The sequence below is a fragment of the Balaenoptera physalus genome (assembly GCF_965194825.1).
Source record: "Balaenoptera physalus genome assembly, chromosome: 10".
NCBI classification, from domain to species: domain Eukaryota; kingdom Metazoa; phylum Chordata; class Mammalia; order Artiodactyla; family Balaenopteridae; genus Balaenoptera; species Balaenoptera physalus.
In genome coordinates this window covers 88,508,173-88,523,682 of record NC_138889.1, presented here as the reverse complement: position 1 = coordinate 88,523,682, position 15,510 = coordinate 88,508,173, and the positions used below count along the sequence as shown (strand labels likewise).

General features: G+C 44.8%; 1 protein-coding gene and 1 long non-coding RNA gene across 10 annotated transcripts in view; one reads left to right on the top strand and one right to left on the bottom strand.

The window, feature by feature from the left end:
* Positions 1-15,510, top strand: part of LOC309636906 — a 382,209-nt gene that overhangs the window by 227,945 nt on the left and 138,754 nt on the right. The gene's annotated exons all lie outside the window — the stretch shown is intronic.
* Positions 7,320-15,510, bottom strand: part of KIAA1549L (KIAA1549 like) — a 288,634-nt gene continuing 280,443 nt past the window's right edge. For 7 of the 9 annotated variants that reach the window (XM_082410396.1, XM_082410390.1, XM_082410397.1 and 4 more), the window contains one exon: positions 7,320-13,612. In XM_082410396.1, coding sequence (XP_082266522.1) covers positions 13,331-13,612 — 282 coding nt within the window. In that variant the 3' untranslated portion in view covers positions 7,320-13,330. The remainder of the gene's footprint in view (positions 13,613-15,510) is intronic. The other 2 variants (XR_014250249.1, XM_082410398.1) reach the window with 2 other exon arrangements.

Here is a 15,510-nt window from a genome sequence, read left to right as displayed (position 1 = left end):
AGGTGTCCTGAGCTCACCCTCTTTTGGGGGGGGGCGGTGCTTATTGGTGTCCCGAGCTGTTGAAAAGGGAGGCTGTCCACAGTTGGGGGCTGGAAGGGGCTGAGCATAGGAGTCACTCCTGGTGGATCAATGGGTAATGCTTCGGCTCTGGCAAGATAGGCAGTTTCCCAACGCTACAAGTATTCAAGCAGAGGCTAATCAATAACAATAGTCCATCATGCTTGTAGAGTGTCCTGCAGTTGTAAACTCTGTGTTCTCTCCTTCCAGCTCTATAGTCACTTCACTGACTAGACCCCAGCTTCATTTCACAGATAAGGCTCAGAGAGGGGACATGACTTGCCCAGAGGAGCACAGCTAGAATGTGGTAAAGGTGAGGTTCCAGTCTAGGTCTGGATGACCCCAAATCCTAACATGGGCATCCCTTTAACGTGTGATAACAGTGGCCTTGACGTAGATTCAGAGCTAGAGTAAAACTTTTCAGACCCCGAACTGAAAATATTTTGGTGTCCTCTCATGCCATGTGTGATTTAAAATCAAGGAAATTCTTCCACTCCCACTCAATGGTGACTACATTGCTTTTTTCCCCTAAATATTAAATTATGTTTAAAACCCTCCATCTCCTCCCCATTCATTCCCCTCTCCCTCATTTTGAGTACCTGCCTGGCTGAAGCCCTAATTCTGCTTAATCTTGGACCACGTAGGCCTCTATAGTGTCCACAGGTCATGGGGTTGATTGCAGGGTAGAAACCTGGATCATTTCCCCAGTAAATTCTCTTCCAACTAAAAGAGTCTAGGATCCTATAATTTCAAAAACAGTTAAGAGTCATCAGTTCATCACATGGTGATTTCTAATATTATGAGAATTTGTAAACGCTTGTTAAAATCTTTTCCTTATGGGGAATGGAGAAAGAACTAGTAAGCAAGAGAAAAGACAAAATGTGAACACATATATCCACTAACACCTTGGAAAGAAAATTACAAGCAAGACGATGTGCTTTATTTCATATGCAAAATTTCCAGGAGAAAACAAACACAATTTCAACCAAGGAAAACTGGCTAATGCAGCAAAGAAATGGTATCACAAAGAAAGAAAAAAGAAAAAGAAATGGTATCACTGCAGAGCTCTACCTGGTTCACCTGTTTAGATTTGCTCCACAGAGCACTATATTTCAGAGGCTGAATAAAAACCCAAGCCCGTTCATTAATAATCCAGTACATTCTGAATGGTAGTTTGCTGATATGAACAATACAAAGTGAGCGTTCGGTGTACTGTGGTTTCATTCGTAAAGTACTGAATATATGGTTCCTGAAATCAACAAATGCTTGCTGATTCTTGGCAGTTGGCAATTTGTTCTCTATCCCCAGGGGGATATTGTGGGTACCTTACTAATCAGTTCAAGATCCTTGGGAAGGAAAGCTGTGTGTAGCCTAATCAGAAGATGCAATTGCAGAGTCTGTCATTTTCTAAACCTAAATGTTTCCAGAAAGAAGGGGACTTCAGTTTTCATTCGGCTGGCTCTTATGAGGTAGAAAAATCATTGAATGCATGGTGAGTCCTTCATATGTTGGGCTTTGTGTCTCAAGGATCAGTCTCCCTTGACCGTGAACTCTGTGAGGGGAGGCGCTGTGTCCTGTTCACTGCTGAATCCCGATCACCTAGCACGGTGTCTGATGCATAGTAAGAATTCAGGAAAGTTTGCTCAGCCAATGAAGGACTGAATAGATGGCTATGTGGAAGCTTCTATCAGTGCTTCCTGTACAGTTCCAATTAAATGAAAGATTAATAATCAACAGACATGCACACCCCTGGCAGAAAGACAGCCCTGCAGCCCTTCTCCAGGCCTCGTATCTGCTCAAGTCACGGCTTCTGTGCTCAGCCTTTGGTTCTCTTTTACCTGGACCATTAAAAGAGTTGGTCCCTGGGACACAGAAAGCTTGTCTGGGACCTTCCAATTTTAGGGACAAAACCTTAAATTAGAGAGAAGCAAACTTTTAGTTCCCAAAGCACCTGAATATTAATATATGAAGCAACTCGGGCAATTTGGCAACCCTTTGTTTTCACAGTCTTAAGACTATCCATGCCCTTTCTCTTGATGCTGCCAAATTTGATCTAGGAAATGGACTACTCCAGGAGCATGAAGTTTCTGGCTTTGCCACCAGCCGAAGCATGAGAAATCCGGTCCAACAGATGACTTATCGGTCGACCCTATGTCCCCAATCCAATAGTTTCTAAATGTCCCATAGGTAAGACATCTGGGTGGTAGCCTGACTTTTCATTAGGTTATGTTGGCATCACTGGGAATATGGCTTCAAGAGGTGTGGCTTCCACAGGCCCTGTGGGGCTCCCGTAGGCCTCAGCTACCAGGAGCTGGGTGACAGAGTGGGCACTGGGGGCAAAAGCAAGCCCTTTTATATGTTCCGTGAAGGCCCAGCAGAGTCCAGAGCAAGCACACACAGCCCATATCAGAGACCAGATAACCTGCAGTGTTTTCCCTTCAAGAGTTAGCCAGAGCTCTTTGGCTTGGAGGAGGGGTGGGTGGTGAAACTGTTATGCTAACAAAACTTTATTTCAGTTCCGAGGAGTCAGATGACCTCTCCCTAAATGTGGGTTTGTCTATGTGCAAATATGAACACTGGAATGTTGTTAAAATGAAGTACCCAACTGTGCCAACCAGTATTTGTCATAACTGTACCTCCAGAAGGTCATAGAGAGACTCAAAGCAATTGTGTTTCCCTCTAACCATCTGTGTACATTTCACAGTTAATTGACCATCACTCTCACTAATGTTGTCATTACTTGGTTCCATACTCCTTCCTAGGCACATTCTTTCTGGCTTCCAGTGGCCAGCAGAGCTCTTGAGTTGGATGCATGACATTTCCTAGAAGATGTCTGGAGATCATCCTTTGGAATAAGTTTGCTCTCCTATTTCTAATGGGGACCAGCAAGGAGGGGCTGGCTTTGCCATGTGCCTTTTCCAGCTCCCTGGGGCTGTGTCTGTCAGCCATTCCTGGGACGGAAGTAGGCACCAACCACTTCCTTCCATCTGATCACGTCATTGGTCCTGAGAGCTAGGAGCAGCCAGGGTCCAGGAGGAAAGAAAAAGCAAATGCGGGAGCAGGGAAGCCCTCCGTTCCTGGGCCCACTGGTCCTCTCCTCTGCCGTGCTCTCCACCCCGTGGCGAGCCCTGCAACAGCATTTTGCAGAGGCTCTAAGTTTATCCCTCGTCACTGAAGCAAGACAGCAGCTTCGGGGGTGTCTTTTGTACATAGTTGAGCTTTCTTTACAGGGTGGAGTGAAGAATCGCTCCCTCAGTCTCGAGGTACTTTCTGAGTATTTGCAGAAAGCTTCAGCAGTTAGGCTGAAGTGAGGAACATCACGATGTTGCCGCCCGAATCTCACTGGAGCCACAAAAGCCCAGGGTCGTGTCTCTCCATTAGGGCACAGGGACTCCTCTGAAACATTCAGAGTTGGGTTTTTGGTCTATTTTTATTACAGGAGATAGGCTTTCTTATCTCTAATCTCCCTGGCTTCAAGGCTACTTCTTAGTCAATATTCTGATTTCTTAGATCTTTGTTTTGAATACAGCCCATCATGGCCTCTGAGTCTTGACCATTCAGTTTCAACACCTGCTGCTAACAGACTCTGCTTCTTGGTGTTTCCTAGAGAGAGAATCTGGTTGGCCTAGCCCCATGTGCTAAGCCACATTTTTTTTGGTGGCTGGTCAGCCTATGGATCTGTGGCTCCTGGGTCAGATATGCCTCCTGTGCAACCAGCTTAGATCAAAGGGCAGAGCATGGATTGTAACACATGGTCTCTCGTTAGGTCTAAATATAAGGCTGGCATCATGATTGCCGGGACTAGCAATGGGGAAAGAGGTGGTCTTGGGAGTTTATGTCCCAGACTAACATCATCCCTGGACTCCTCGGGAGCACTGGATGGGACTTCTTTATGTTCTGAGAAGGGCATGTAAGCAGACATTGGCTTATTCTGCCCCTGGACACCATCTGCCCCAAGGATACAGTCGTGGATGGGCTGGAACTGTTTCTCAGGGGCCTGTGGATGGCCAGGGGTGAGCTCTTTTTGGCTGATGAGCTCATGCCCCAGGTTGAGACCACAGGGGGTCTGCCAGACATACAACTGTCCTTTAACAACCCCCAGCGGGCACTGCTGTACAACTGATTTGTGAGTCCATCTCACCATCTGGAGTAGGCAAAATGAGGAGCAGGCAGGTTTTGGGGCATGAAAGCCTTTGCCATTTTATTTTACCATAAAAAATTCTAATAGCATATGAACTCTGTTCCTGGCAGAGGCCAAGGATGTACAAAGTTAATTAGGAAGCAAAGCATCACATTACAACAGCTATAGTCAAGCTCCTGTTCAGTACTTGCCTTTGCCCAGCATGTCTAACATGTTTGGTGAGAATTCCTGGCCTGGGTTTACCCCGCAGAGCGAAAGCACAGGCACACGTACTTACATGTCCTCCAAACCATAGGCAGCAACAGCAAAGCACAGCTCCAGGTGAGGCTGGCTTTTATGGGCAGTTCCAAACTTAGGATCATCTTTGTATTTTTATTTTACAGAATATAAATACTTTAAAAATTTTATAGAACATGTGACAAATTAGTTCAGTAGATGGAAGGAGCTAAAACAATTCGCTGGATGAAACTGAATTATGAAGCTAATACTTTAGTAAGAACATCTTCAAATACACTTTTGAAAGCATTTTCGGATACATTATGCCACGTGCTCCTTACAACCACCACGGGAGGTATGAAATGCAAAAGTTCTTATACCCATTTCACAGATGAGGAACCAGAGACTGGTTTAATGTGAATTGTCAAGGCCTTGATTATTTCTGCTTTTTTCAAAACTTCCAGACCAACGATATTCCTCTGATTCTATTCGGTCAAACCATCTCTCGACTCAGTTTGTGTGTGGGTTTGGAGGGGGCCAGTTTAGTCATAAGGTAGAGATGGGGGAAAATAAAGTGAAGCCACAGTTAATTTATGTAAAATACATTGATGTCCTCCCTCCAGAATTCACAAAAGTCTGGCCAAAGTCAGAGAATGAAGATAATCAATTTCAAGATTTCATTATATAATGGCTTTCATTAAAGTGTGGATTGGTCCTATGAAGACAAATTCTGCCCCATCACAAATTTCTCTGTTTTTGAAACCTGCATAATCAAAGCAACTTAATATCCTCTAAAAGAATTTGTTTCTGGCACTAATTCTATCGATACTTCCTAAATATCCCTTCCCAGAAACATCCTACATTTTAGCACTTATCACAGGCTAGGATTCTGTAACAGTTCACCTTAAGAAATCAAGAGACTTTTCAATTCTTGGGACATTAACTTATTAAATATTTAGAAGGGAAGAGCCACAATAATATCAATTTTACTAGAAACCAATTTTGTTTCAAAAGACTCTGTTGAGAAGCTCATCAGTTTTCACATCATGCAAGTGTGTGGCCAGGAGCCATATTAACATCACCTGAGCTAAGATCATTCGTTTCAATTTACAAGTATTTATCATCTGCTAAGAAAGACATTGTGCTAACTGGGCCTCAGTCAGAAGTCACTTCCTAGACCCAGCAGCATTTTCAACAGGACAGGTGTTAGGGTGGGAGTGGTGGGCAGGTCTGCAAGCACGTGCATTCTCACCTGACGTGGGAGTCGAGGATGCCCTCGCCTCTCTGTGGCAGTGTCCACAGGGACTGCCCACCTGCTGGCTGCCATCCTGGGGGTAGTGACCAATTCCAGGCTTTTGAAGGACCCGCCCACTCATGCTTCCTCCTCTGGGTACAAGCCCCAGCAAAAGCCCTCACTGAAAGGGTGAGTCCCGGGGTGGGGGTGGGGGCCCGTGCTTATGTCACATGACCCCATCTCCTTGCTGACAGCTGATTGTATAGGCACCTGACCCAAGGGTGGCTCATCATAGGTGGATGAACTGGACCAATCCGAGTCTCAAGAATTTGCCCTGGGGGCACAGAGATGGCAGCCAGAGAGGGGTGGGTAATGAAAGGGTAAAGTTGTGCAGAGTGGGTCCTGGGGTGGATTTTCAGCTACATATACACTAATGAGAAAACAGAGAAGGATAGTAGGCCGAGGGAAGCAAGAGAACGGAGCAGGTATGCAGAGAAAAACAGAGGTGAAAGCCCGTGTGGAGAGAGAACAGGAGAGAGCGAGCCAGGGGGAGGACGGCGGTCTCCATCCCTCCCCATCGGGAGCTGTTTTGTTTCCATGAAATGGCCCTGCGTAGGCACACCTGGTCTTATTGCGCTTTGCTTTATTGCACTTTGCAGATATTTCATTTTTTTATAAATCGAAGGTTCGTGGCAACCTTGTGTCGAGCAAGTCTATTGGCACCATTTTTCCAACAGCATTTGTTCTCTTCATGTCTCTGTATCACATTTTGGTAATTCTTGCAATATTTCAATTTTTTCATTATCACTATATTTGTTATGTTGCTCTGGGATCACTGATCTTTGATGTTACTATGGTAATTGTTTTGGGCGCCATGAACCACACCCATATAGAGGACAAACTTAGTCAATGTTGCATGTGTTCTGACTGCTCCACTGACCGGCTGTTCCCCCATTCCTTCTCTCTCTCTTCTTGGGCCTCCCTATTCCCTGAGATACAACAATAATGAAATTAGGACAATTAATAACCCTACGATGGCCTCTAAATGTTCAAGTGAAAGGAAGAGTCCAATGTCTCTCACTTTAAATAAAAAGCCGGAAGTGACTAGGCTTAGTGAGAGGAAGGCATGTTGAAAGCTGAGACAGGCCAAAAGCTAGGCCTCTTGCACCAAACAGTTAGCCAAGTTGTGAGTGCAAAGAAAAAGTTCTTGAAGGAAATTAAAAGTGCTACTCCAGTGAAAACACAAATGATAAGAAAGTAAAGCAGCCTATTGCTGATCTGGAAAAAGTTTTAGTAGTCTAAAGATCCAACCAGCCACAACATTCCCTTAATCAAAGCCCAATCCAGAGCAAGGCCCTAACTCTCTTCAAATTCATGAAGGTTGAGAGAGGTGAGGAAGCTGCAGAAGAAAGTTTGAAGCTAGCAGAGGTGGGTTCATGAGGTTTAAGGAAAGAGCCATCTCTATAACATGAAAGTGCAAGGTGAAGCAGCAAGTGCTGATGTAGAAGCTGCAGGTTACCCAGAAGATCCAGCTGAGATGATTAATGAAGGTGACTGCACTAAACAACAGGCTGTCAATGTAGACGAATGTTGGAGGACAGAGGGAACAAAAAGTACCCACCAAACTGAGAAGGCATCTTGAGACTGAAAAATTAGGCAGGAAGCTCCATGTAATCAATGGATCAGTTTATTATAGGGTAATTTACTCACAGGGTGGGATCAGGTGCACAACGATCCAGAAGCATCCTGCACGGCCGAGGGGCCATTGGGACAATTTTATAGCTAACCTAGAACATGGAGGTATGTGCTTGGAAACAGGACGTGCATTCCTAAGTCAGGATTTATGATGGGTAACTAGTCTCATGGGCACCGGGATTACATTAGGGAAAGTTTTCATCATTTGGGGGGACTAGAGAGATAGAGGCGACCTGGTCCTAATGATTATGAAACAGTATCTATTAACTACAAAGCCTTTGACGACAGAGAAGTGATTCACTGCACAGTACAGTCCTGGGTGAGGTCAGTAAAAGGACAGGAGAAACTAAGCATCCAAGATGGCATCAGTTATGCTAACAGCCATACAACAAAACAGCCTTATATTAGAAGGGGATGTCATCCAGGACTTTCATAGCCAGCGAGGAGAAGCCAATGCCTGGCTTCAAAGCTTCAAAGGGCTGGCTGACTCTCTGGTTAGAGGCTAATGCAGCTGGTGACCTAAAGTTGAAGCCAATGCTCATCTACCATTCCAAGAACCCTAGGGCCCTTAAGAATTATGCTAAATCTACTCTGCCTGTGCTCTATAAATGGAACAAGAAAGCCCAGATGACAGCACATCTGTTTGACAACATGGTTTAATGAATATTTTTAGCCCACTGTTGAGATTACTGCTCAGAAAAGATTTTTTAAAAAATAGTACTGCTCATTGACAATGCACCTGGTCAACCAAGAGCTCTGACAGGGATGTACAATGAGATTCATGTTGTTTTCATGCTGCTAACACATCCATTCTGCAGCCCATGGATCAAGGAGTACTTTTGACTTTGTCTTATTATTTAAGAAATACATTTTGTAAGGATTCACAGATAGTGATTCCTCTGATGGATGTGGGCAAAGTCAATGGAAAACGTTCTGAAAAAGATTCACTATTCTAGATACCATTAAGAACACTTGTGATTCGCGGGAAGAGGTCAAAATATCAACATAACAGGAGTTTAGAAGAAGTTGATTCCAATTCTCATGGATGACTTCAGCGGAGGAAGTAACTGCAGATGTGGTGGGAACAGCAAGAGAACTAGAAGTGGAGCCTGAAGATGTGACTGAATTGCTGCAATCTCATGATAAAACTGTAACGGATGAGGAGTTGCTTCTCATGGATGAGCAAAGAAAATGGTTTCTTAAGATGGAATCTACGCCTGGAGAAGATGCTGTGAAGGCTGTTGAAAGGACAACAAAGGATTTAGAATATGACTTAGATGATAAAGCAGCAGCAGCGTTTTGAGAAGATTGACTCAATTTTGAAAGAAGTTCTAATGTGGTCAAAATGCTATCAAACAGCACTGCAGCTATAGAGAAATCGTTCACGAAAGGAAGAGTCAATCAATGCAGCAAACTTCATCGTTGCCTTATTTTAAGAAGTTGCCACAGCCATGCCAACCTTCAGCAACCACCATCCTGATCAGTCAGCAGCCATTAACACTGAAGCAAGACCCTCCACCAGCGAAAACATTACAACTCGCTGAAGGCTCAGATGATGGTTAGCACTTTTTACCAATAAAGTGTTTTTAAATTAAGGTATGTATTTTTTTAGACGTAATGCTATTTCACATTTAATAGACTACAGTATAGTGTAAATATAACTGTTATATGCACTGGGAACCCCAAAATTAATGTGACACATTATTGTGATATTTGCTTTATTGTGGCAGTCTAGAACCAAACCCACAATATTTCTGAGGTCTGCCTGTATTTGCTCAGTCAGTCTCTACATTTGAGCAAGTGTGAATGGGTTTCTTGTCCTCACAAAGGTCCTTGACTAGAATATCTTCAAGATTGGACTAAATGGCTGCATTTAATTTCTAATACTTGGACCCAAGTCAGTCACTGCTAAATTACTATCTTTCCCTAAGCGTATTTGGCTGTATGTTGTTAGAAAAGTCCAAACTACTTTCTGATGTGTAATAGGAGTGGATTACATTTAAATTCTGTTCTCAAACTTTAAAATAATATGTTATTTTTTTTCATTAAACAATGAGTTCCTGTGTGTTACGTAGAAAAAAGAAGCTTATTTTTTGGTAATCGGTATTTAAATCTTTTGATCTATTTTGTTAATTTCTGCCTGTTAGAGAAGCACTTATTTTAGTCAGGTATTTAAATCTTTCTCCTCCTCCATCCGTACTCTCAGAAGTCTTTTCTTTTTTTATATCACAAATCTAACAATATCCTACCCATTCTTCCATCAAGAATGCTCAGAAATTACATGCCCTTCTGCTGAATTCTTAAATTAGCACATGCACAATATAACTTCTTCTGGTACCAGAGAACTGATTCCTACATGATCCACCCTTAGTCATTCATCAGTTCAGGCTACCATAACAGAGAACCATAGCCTGGGTGGCTTACAAACAACAGACATTTATTTTTCACAGTTCTGGAGGATGGAAGTCCGAGATCAGGGTGCCAGCATGGTCAGGTCCTGGTGAGAACCCTCTTCTGGGTTGCAGACTATTGACTCCTTATTTTATCCTCATGTGGCAGAAAAGAGGGCAAGAGAGCTTTCTGGGGTCCCTTTTATAAGGGCATTAATCCCATTCACGAGGGCTCCCCTCACTAGCTAAGCACCTCCCAAGGCCCCACCTCCTAATACCATCACATTGGGGGTTAGGATTTCAGCATAGAAATTGCGGAGGACACATTCAGTCCATAGCACACCCTGAAAGAGGCAAGTTCCTATTCTGCAGGTACCAATGCATCTCGGCTGGTAGGTACCAGGGCACGCAATAGACTTTTACGTTCCTGTACCACGGGATAGCCTCCCCTAGTGCAAAGTGCAGAATCGGCTACCTCTCAGTGACAAGCTGCTGTGGCCTCCCCACCTGCCTGTTTGGACCCATGGCGCTGAGAGAAGAACACACCCCTGAAGTCTTGAACAGCTGTAGAGAACACCATTTCCTTGATGGTGCTCTCTGGAAAAAGCCAAAATGCCTTCTTTTCATGAATGCAGAAAACTCACGTTGAAACTAGTTCCAAAAAAAGTTTATTATGCCACAAATGCATTGTCCTCATACACTTTATCTGAAGTTCTTTACATATTCAATTATCTTTTTTCTTCACAAGAATGTAGATAGTCCCTCATATGACCCTTGTCTACTTTTTGAACTTCCTAGCACAGTTCAAGAAACGTGTCGCAGGCAAGCGTGCAGGCAGCATGGTGAAATGGAAAGCAAGCCCGATCATGAGTCAGTGGGCTTGGGCTGGAGGCCTCGGGCAGGTCACTCCACTTCTTCGGACTTTAGCTTCCTTCTCTGAGGTCACCAATGTCTTCTGTGGCTTCTTCAACTGTCTGGAGGGTCATGAGGAACACAGAGCCTCTGGGTTTGCATGGAACTCTGTGTTGACTTCCACAGGGCACTTTTGACCACCTGCCTTTTCTGAGAGTCAGCTGTCCAGGTATCCATAACCTCCATGAGGTCAGGAGACTCTTCAGAAAAGGGACCACATCTTAGTCACAGAATATCAAACAATGGCGGCCATCTCGCATTGGTAGGACAACACAAAGAGATTTGATTTCTTCTCAACTTAAGGTTTTCCTCCCATATACTGCTCTTAAACCTGCGGTATCTCGTTTAAAGGTGTGTCTGATTTAGCATGCTGTATTTTTAGCCATCTCCATTGACTGACTCAGTATTTCACGGGGTTCTACACAGCTCACCATGATTTTTCTGCATCCTTTTAGCCAGCTGGAACCAGACCACCGCACACTGTGGGCTCCTCTTCTGTGAGTCACTGGTACATCCAAAACACAGACACTGTCTTGAAAGCATGTGCCTATACTTAAATTACACTAAGGTGTTGGAACTTCATTTTCACATACAGTATTTCCAGGCATTTACCAAGTAGACAAAGTACCGGGTTGATATCATTGCACTGATGAAATATTCATATCATTGATAAGGCGGGACAATGTAGCTGACTTTATCAGACTCATACCATTTGCATGAAAAGGCTGAGTTTCTTTGGCTCTTTGTTCATTCAAGTGCACAGAATACCTATTTGGATAGACTTAGGCATTGTGTTAATCTGTCAGTAAAATCTTGCACTGTCCACAGTGTTTTGCAAACTGATTTAGGTTTTGGACTACAACAAGCGGCCATTGGTAGAAATATACCATATATACACATGGAAATTACAAAAATACATTTTATTTATAGCTGATTTTTTTTAAGTAACAAAAAACTAACACTATGAAAGATCAACCAGCATACCAAAAGGACACTACCTAATATCATCAGAACAAGAGACTCGTTTGGGGATTCCATGACACATCATCTCCAGAACATTCCAGAAAGGGCAATTTGCCATTGGGAAATAAAAACAGCTTCTTTGAAAAGTCTGTGCTTTGACAGTTTGACTCTCCCACTCTAATCAATTCCACTCCTACTCTTCTCTCAATTTTAAAATTTCCACCTTCTTCTCTCAATAAAGACCAAAGAAACTCATGAGGAGAATGGAAAGATGGACTCAGAGGGGATGGATACAAGCTGAAGCTAGATGGATCATGGGTGAGAAGGCAGGACAGGACCTCACTCTCCAACAGACACCGAGTAAGCCCTCGACATTGAGCATAGCTCCCAAAGTTGGTGAGGGGACCAGGGTGTCCCCTCCCCTGGGCTACCTGAAGTCAGTAGCTGTTTTGCTTTTGCACTGACAGTGAGCAGCTGTGAGGCACTGTCCACCCAGAGCTCTGGAGGCTCACCTGCCATGCCAGGGAGGCTGATTTGCAACATCATGGTCATGAGGTCAGAAGCCTGCCATTTTGGCAAATGTCCTCCTATGTCTATTAACTAACTATGGGAAGGAGTGCGGGAGGGGACTGGCTAACTCCATACACCTTTAAAAAGGTTATTTACATTTAAATGTAAATCAACAGATTTTCTGCGTTCAGAAGCTTCTATAAACAGAGGCTGCAGCCTGGGGAGACTGGGTCCACTGTTCCTGCTTCTAACAGGCATCAATGACTATTTCCTTTTGTATCACTGGGCAGCACATGCTGGACATCATTGCTGAAGAGACAGAGGTTTCCTTGTAAAAGTCGATGCATCTATCGTCCCCCAAAAGAGAGAAGCTTCGTTCTCAGGCCACCTTCATTGCAGGGCAAAGAAAACCTGTTTTTCTTTTGTAGGACCTTAAAAGCTCTTAGCACCGATTCTCTTCCAGCCAGAGCCCAACTTGCAGAATACTCTATTTCCAAAATGACAACACCTTTTCAAAAACCTGTCAACACAAATCCACCATTCCCTCTCATCTTCTCTCTTTCTTGGCCTTGGTTGAATTAATTGCGGAGGGAAAAGAGTCAGGACTATTCATAGGTGCAGTCATTGACAGTACTGATTTTCATCCAATTTATTTGACTTTGAATATGAACCTTTAAAAGAAAACGACTCAGCTTTCTTGGCTGGAGTCAGTGTCTCCCTTGGAGACGGGAGGTGATTGCAACGATTACAGTCATGGTTGAATGAGAGAGAGTACAGTCTGGGACTTCATCACACGCCTGCATTGCCTTTAACACAGAAATAGAGTTAACATGCAGAGGTCACCGAAGATAGAGCTATGCTCTCCCCATTCTGGTGATTTATTAAAATATGGCATTGGACAGGAATCTGCAGATTAGCGAGCATCTCTCGTGACTAAGGCTCCGTAGGGAAATACACCGCAGTTCAAACAGTTAATGTAACAGAGTATCAAACATATGGTCCCACATGGGGACTTGTTGACATACAATCAGGTGAATAAGCCAAGCATCCAGTTGTTCAAGAGTTTCCTGTTCCCCAGAAGCCCCACTGTTCACCTTTTTTAGAAACTGAGGGTGAGAAAGACTCCCACATTGTCTGTGCCTCCAGAGCCATCGAGCCAGGCTGGAGAAACCCAAAGACTGTTTCCTCAGAGTCTGGAAGTGGACGAAGGCATTAGACCTGGAACTCAAACATGTCCGTCTGCTTCTTGGCCAGTTTGGCCACCTCTTCCCGGATGGCCTTCACCAGGGCCGCTGTGGAGATGTTGGTCAGGGGAGTGTCGGACGGGTCGTTCTCCGCCAGGCTCTGCTGTGAGGCTGCTGCGGAGGGTACCGGGGCCTGCTCCAAGCTGGGGTGCAGCCCGGCTGGCTGGCTGTACTGGCGAGGGAGCCTGGAGGGCGAGTTCTGCTGATACCGGGACCGGGGGTAAGCCTCGATGTACCCCGGGAGGGGGACCTACAAAGCACGTTGGGAGAGAAGACAAGGACCTGGGGTCAGGAAGCGGCTCAAGTCATAGGACACACTCAAAGCCAAAGCGGGTGGGGACTGAGGACAAGGAAAGAGATTTAAAAGAAAATGAAGGCAATGCACCATTGTGCAGATACAAAATCTGGAGTCTGTTTGGAAAATAGGTGATTTGGACTCACGGGATCTGCTGGTTGGATGAATTAAATACGTGTTTTAAACAGTATGCAAACAGTGGGCACATACCTGAATCTACATCTGAATCTACCTGGCTACCTTTTTGATATCAGCACCATCTAGCCAAAAGAAGTGTTGTTCTTTATGGATGTCAAAGGACTTGCGGGAGAGACCTTCAAGATGGAGGAGCCGAAAGACGTGGAGATCACCTTCCTCCCCACAAGTACATCAGAAATACATCTACATATGGAACAACTCCTACAGAACACCTACTGAACGCTGGCAGAAGACCTCAGACTTCCCAAAAGGCAAGAAACTCCCCACGTACTTGGGTAGGGCAAAAGAAAAAAGGAAAAACAGAGACAAAAGAATAGGGATGGGACCTGCACCTCTGGGAGGGAGCTGTGAAAGAGGAAGTTTCCACACACTAGGAAGCCCCTTCACTGGCGGAGATGGGGGGTGGGCGGGAGGGAAAGTTCGGAGCCACAGAAGAAAGCACAGCAACAGGGGTGCGGAGGGCAAAGTGGAGAGATTCCAGCACAGAGGATCGGTGCCGACCAGCACTCACCAGCCTGAGAGGCTTGGGCTTCAGAGGTCAAACCCCAGGGAGAGGACTGGGGTTGGCTGTGTGAACACAGCCTGAAGGGGGCTAGTGCACCACAGATAGCCGGGAGGGAGTCAGGGGAAAAGTCTGGACCTGCCGAAAAGGCAAGAGACCGTTGTTTCGGGGTGCGCGAGGAGAGGGGATTCAGAGAACCACCTAAGCAAGGTCCAGAGACAGGTGCGAGCCGCGGCTATCAGCTCAGACCCCAGAGACAGGCATGAAATGCTAACGCTGCCACCGCTGCCACCAAGAATCCTGTGTGCAAGCACAGGTCACTACCCACACCCCCCCAGGAGCCTGTGCAGCCCACCACTGCCAGGGTCCTGAGATCCAGGGACAACTTCCCCAGGAGAACACATGGCGCACCTCAGGCTGTTGCAATGTCATGTTGGCCTCTGCCACTGCAGGCTTGCCCCAAATTACAATTATGACTACTGTACCCCTTCCTCTCCCCAGCCTGAGTGAGCAAGAGAGCTCTAATCAGCTGCTGCCTTAACCCCCTCCTGTCTGGGCAGGAGCAGACGCCTGAGGGTGGCCTACATTCAGGGGTGGGGCCAAAACCAAAGCTGAACCCTGGGAGCTGTGTGAACAAAGAAGAGAAAGGGAAAGTTCTCCGTACAGCCTCAGGAGCAGCGGATTAAATCCCCACAATCAACTTGATGAACCCTGTATCTGTGGAATACCTGAATAGACAACGAATGTTCCCCAAATTGAGGCAGTGGACTTTGGGAGCAACTGTAGACTTGGGGTTTGCTTTCTGCATCTGACTTGTTTCTGATTTTTATGTTTATCTTAGTTTAGTTTTTAGTGCTTGTTATCACTGGTGGATTTTTTACTGGTTTGGGTTGCTCTCTTTTTTTAAATTTTATTATTTTTTAAATAAAAAAATTTTTTTTTCCTTTTTTTCTCTTTTTGTGAGTGTGTATATGTATGTTTCTTTGTGTGATTTTGTCTCTTTAGGTTTGCTTTTACCATTTGTGCTAGGGTTCTGACTGTTTCCATTTTGTTGTTGTTGTTTGTTTTCTTTTCATGTTTCTTTGTGTGATTTTGTCTGTTTAGTTTTGCTTTTACCATTTGGTTTGGGGTTCTATCTGTTGTTTGTTTGGGT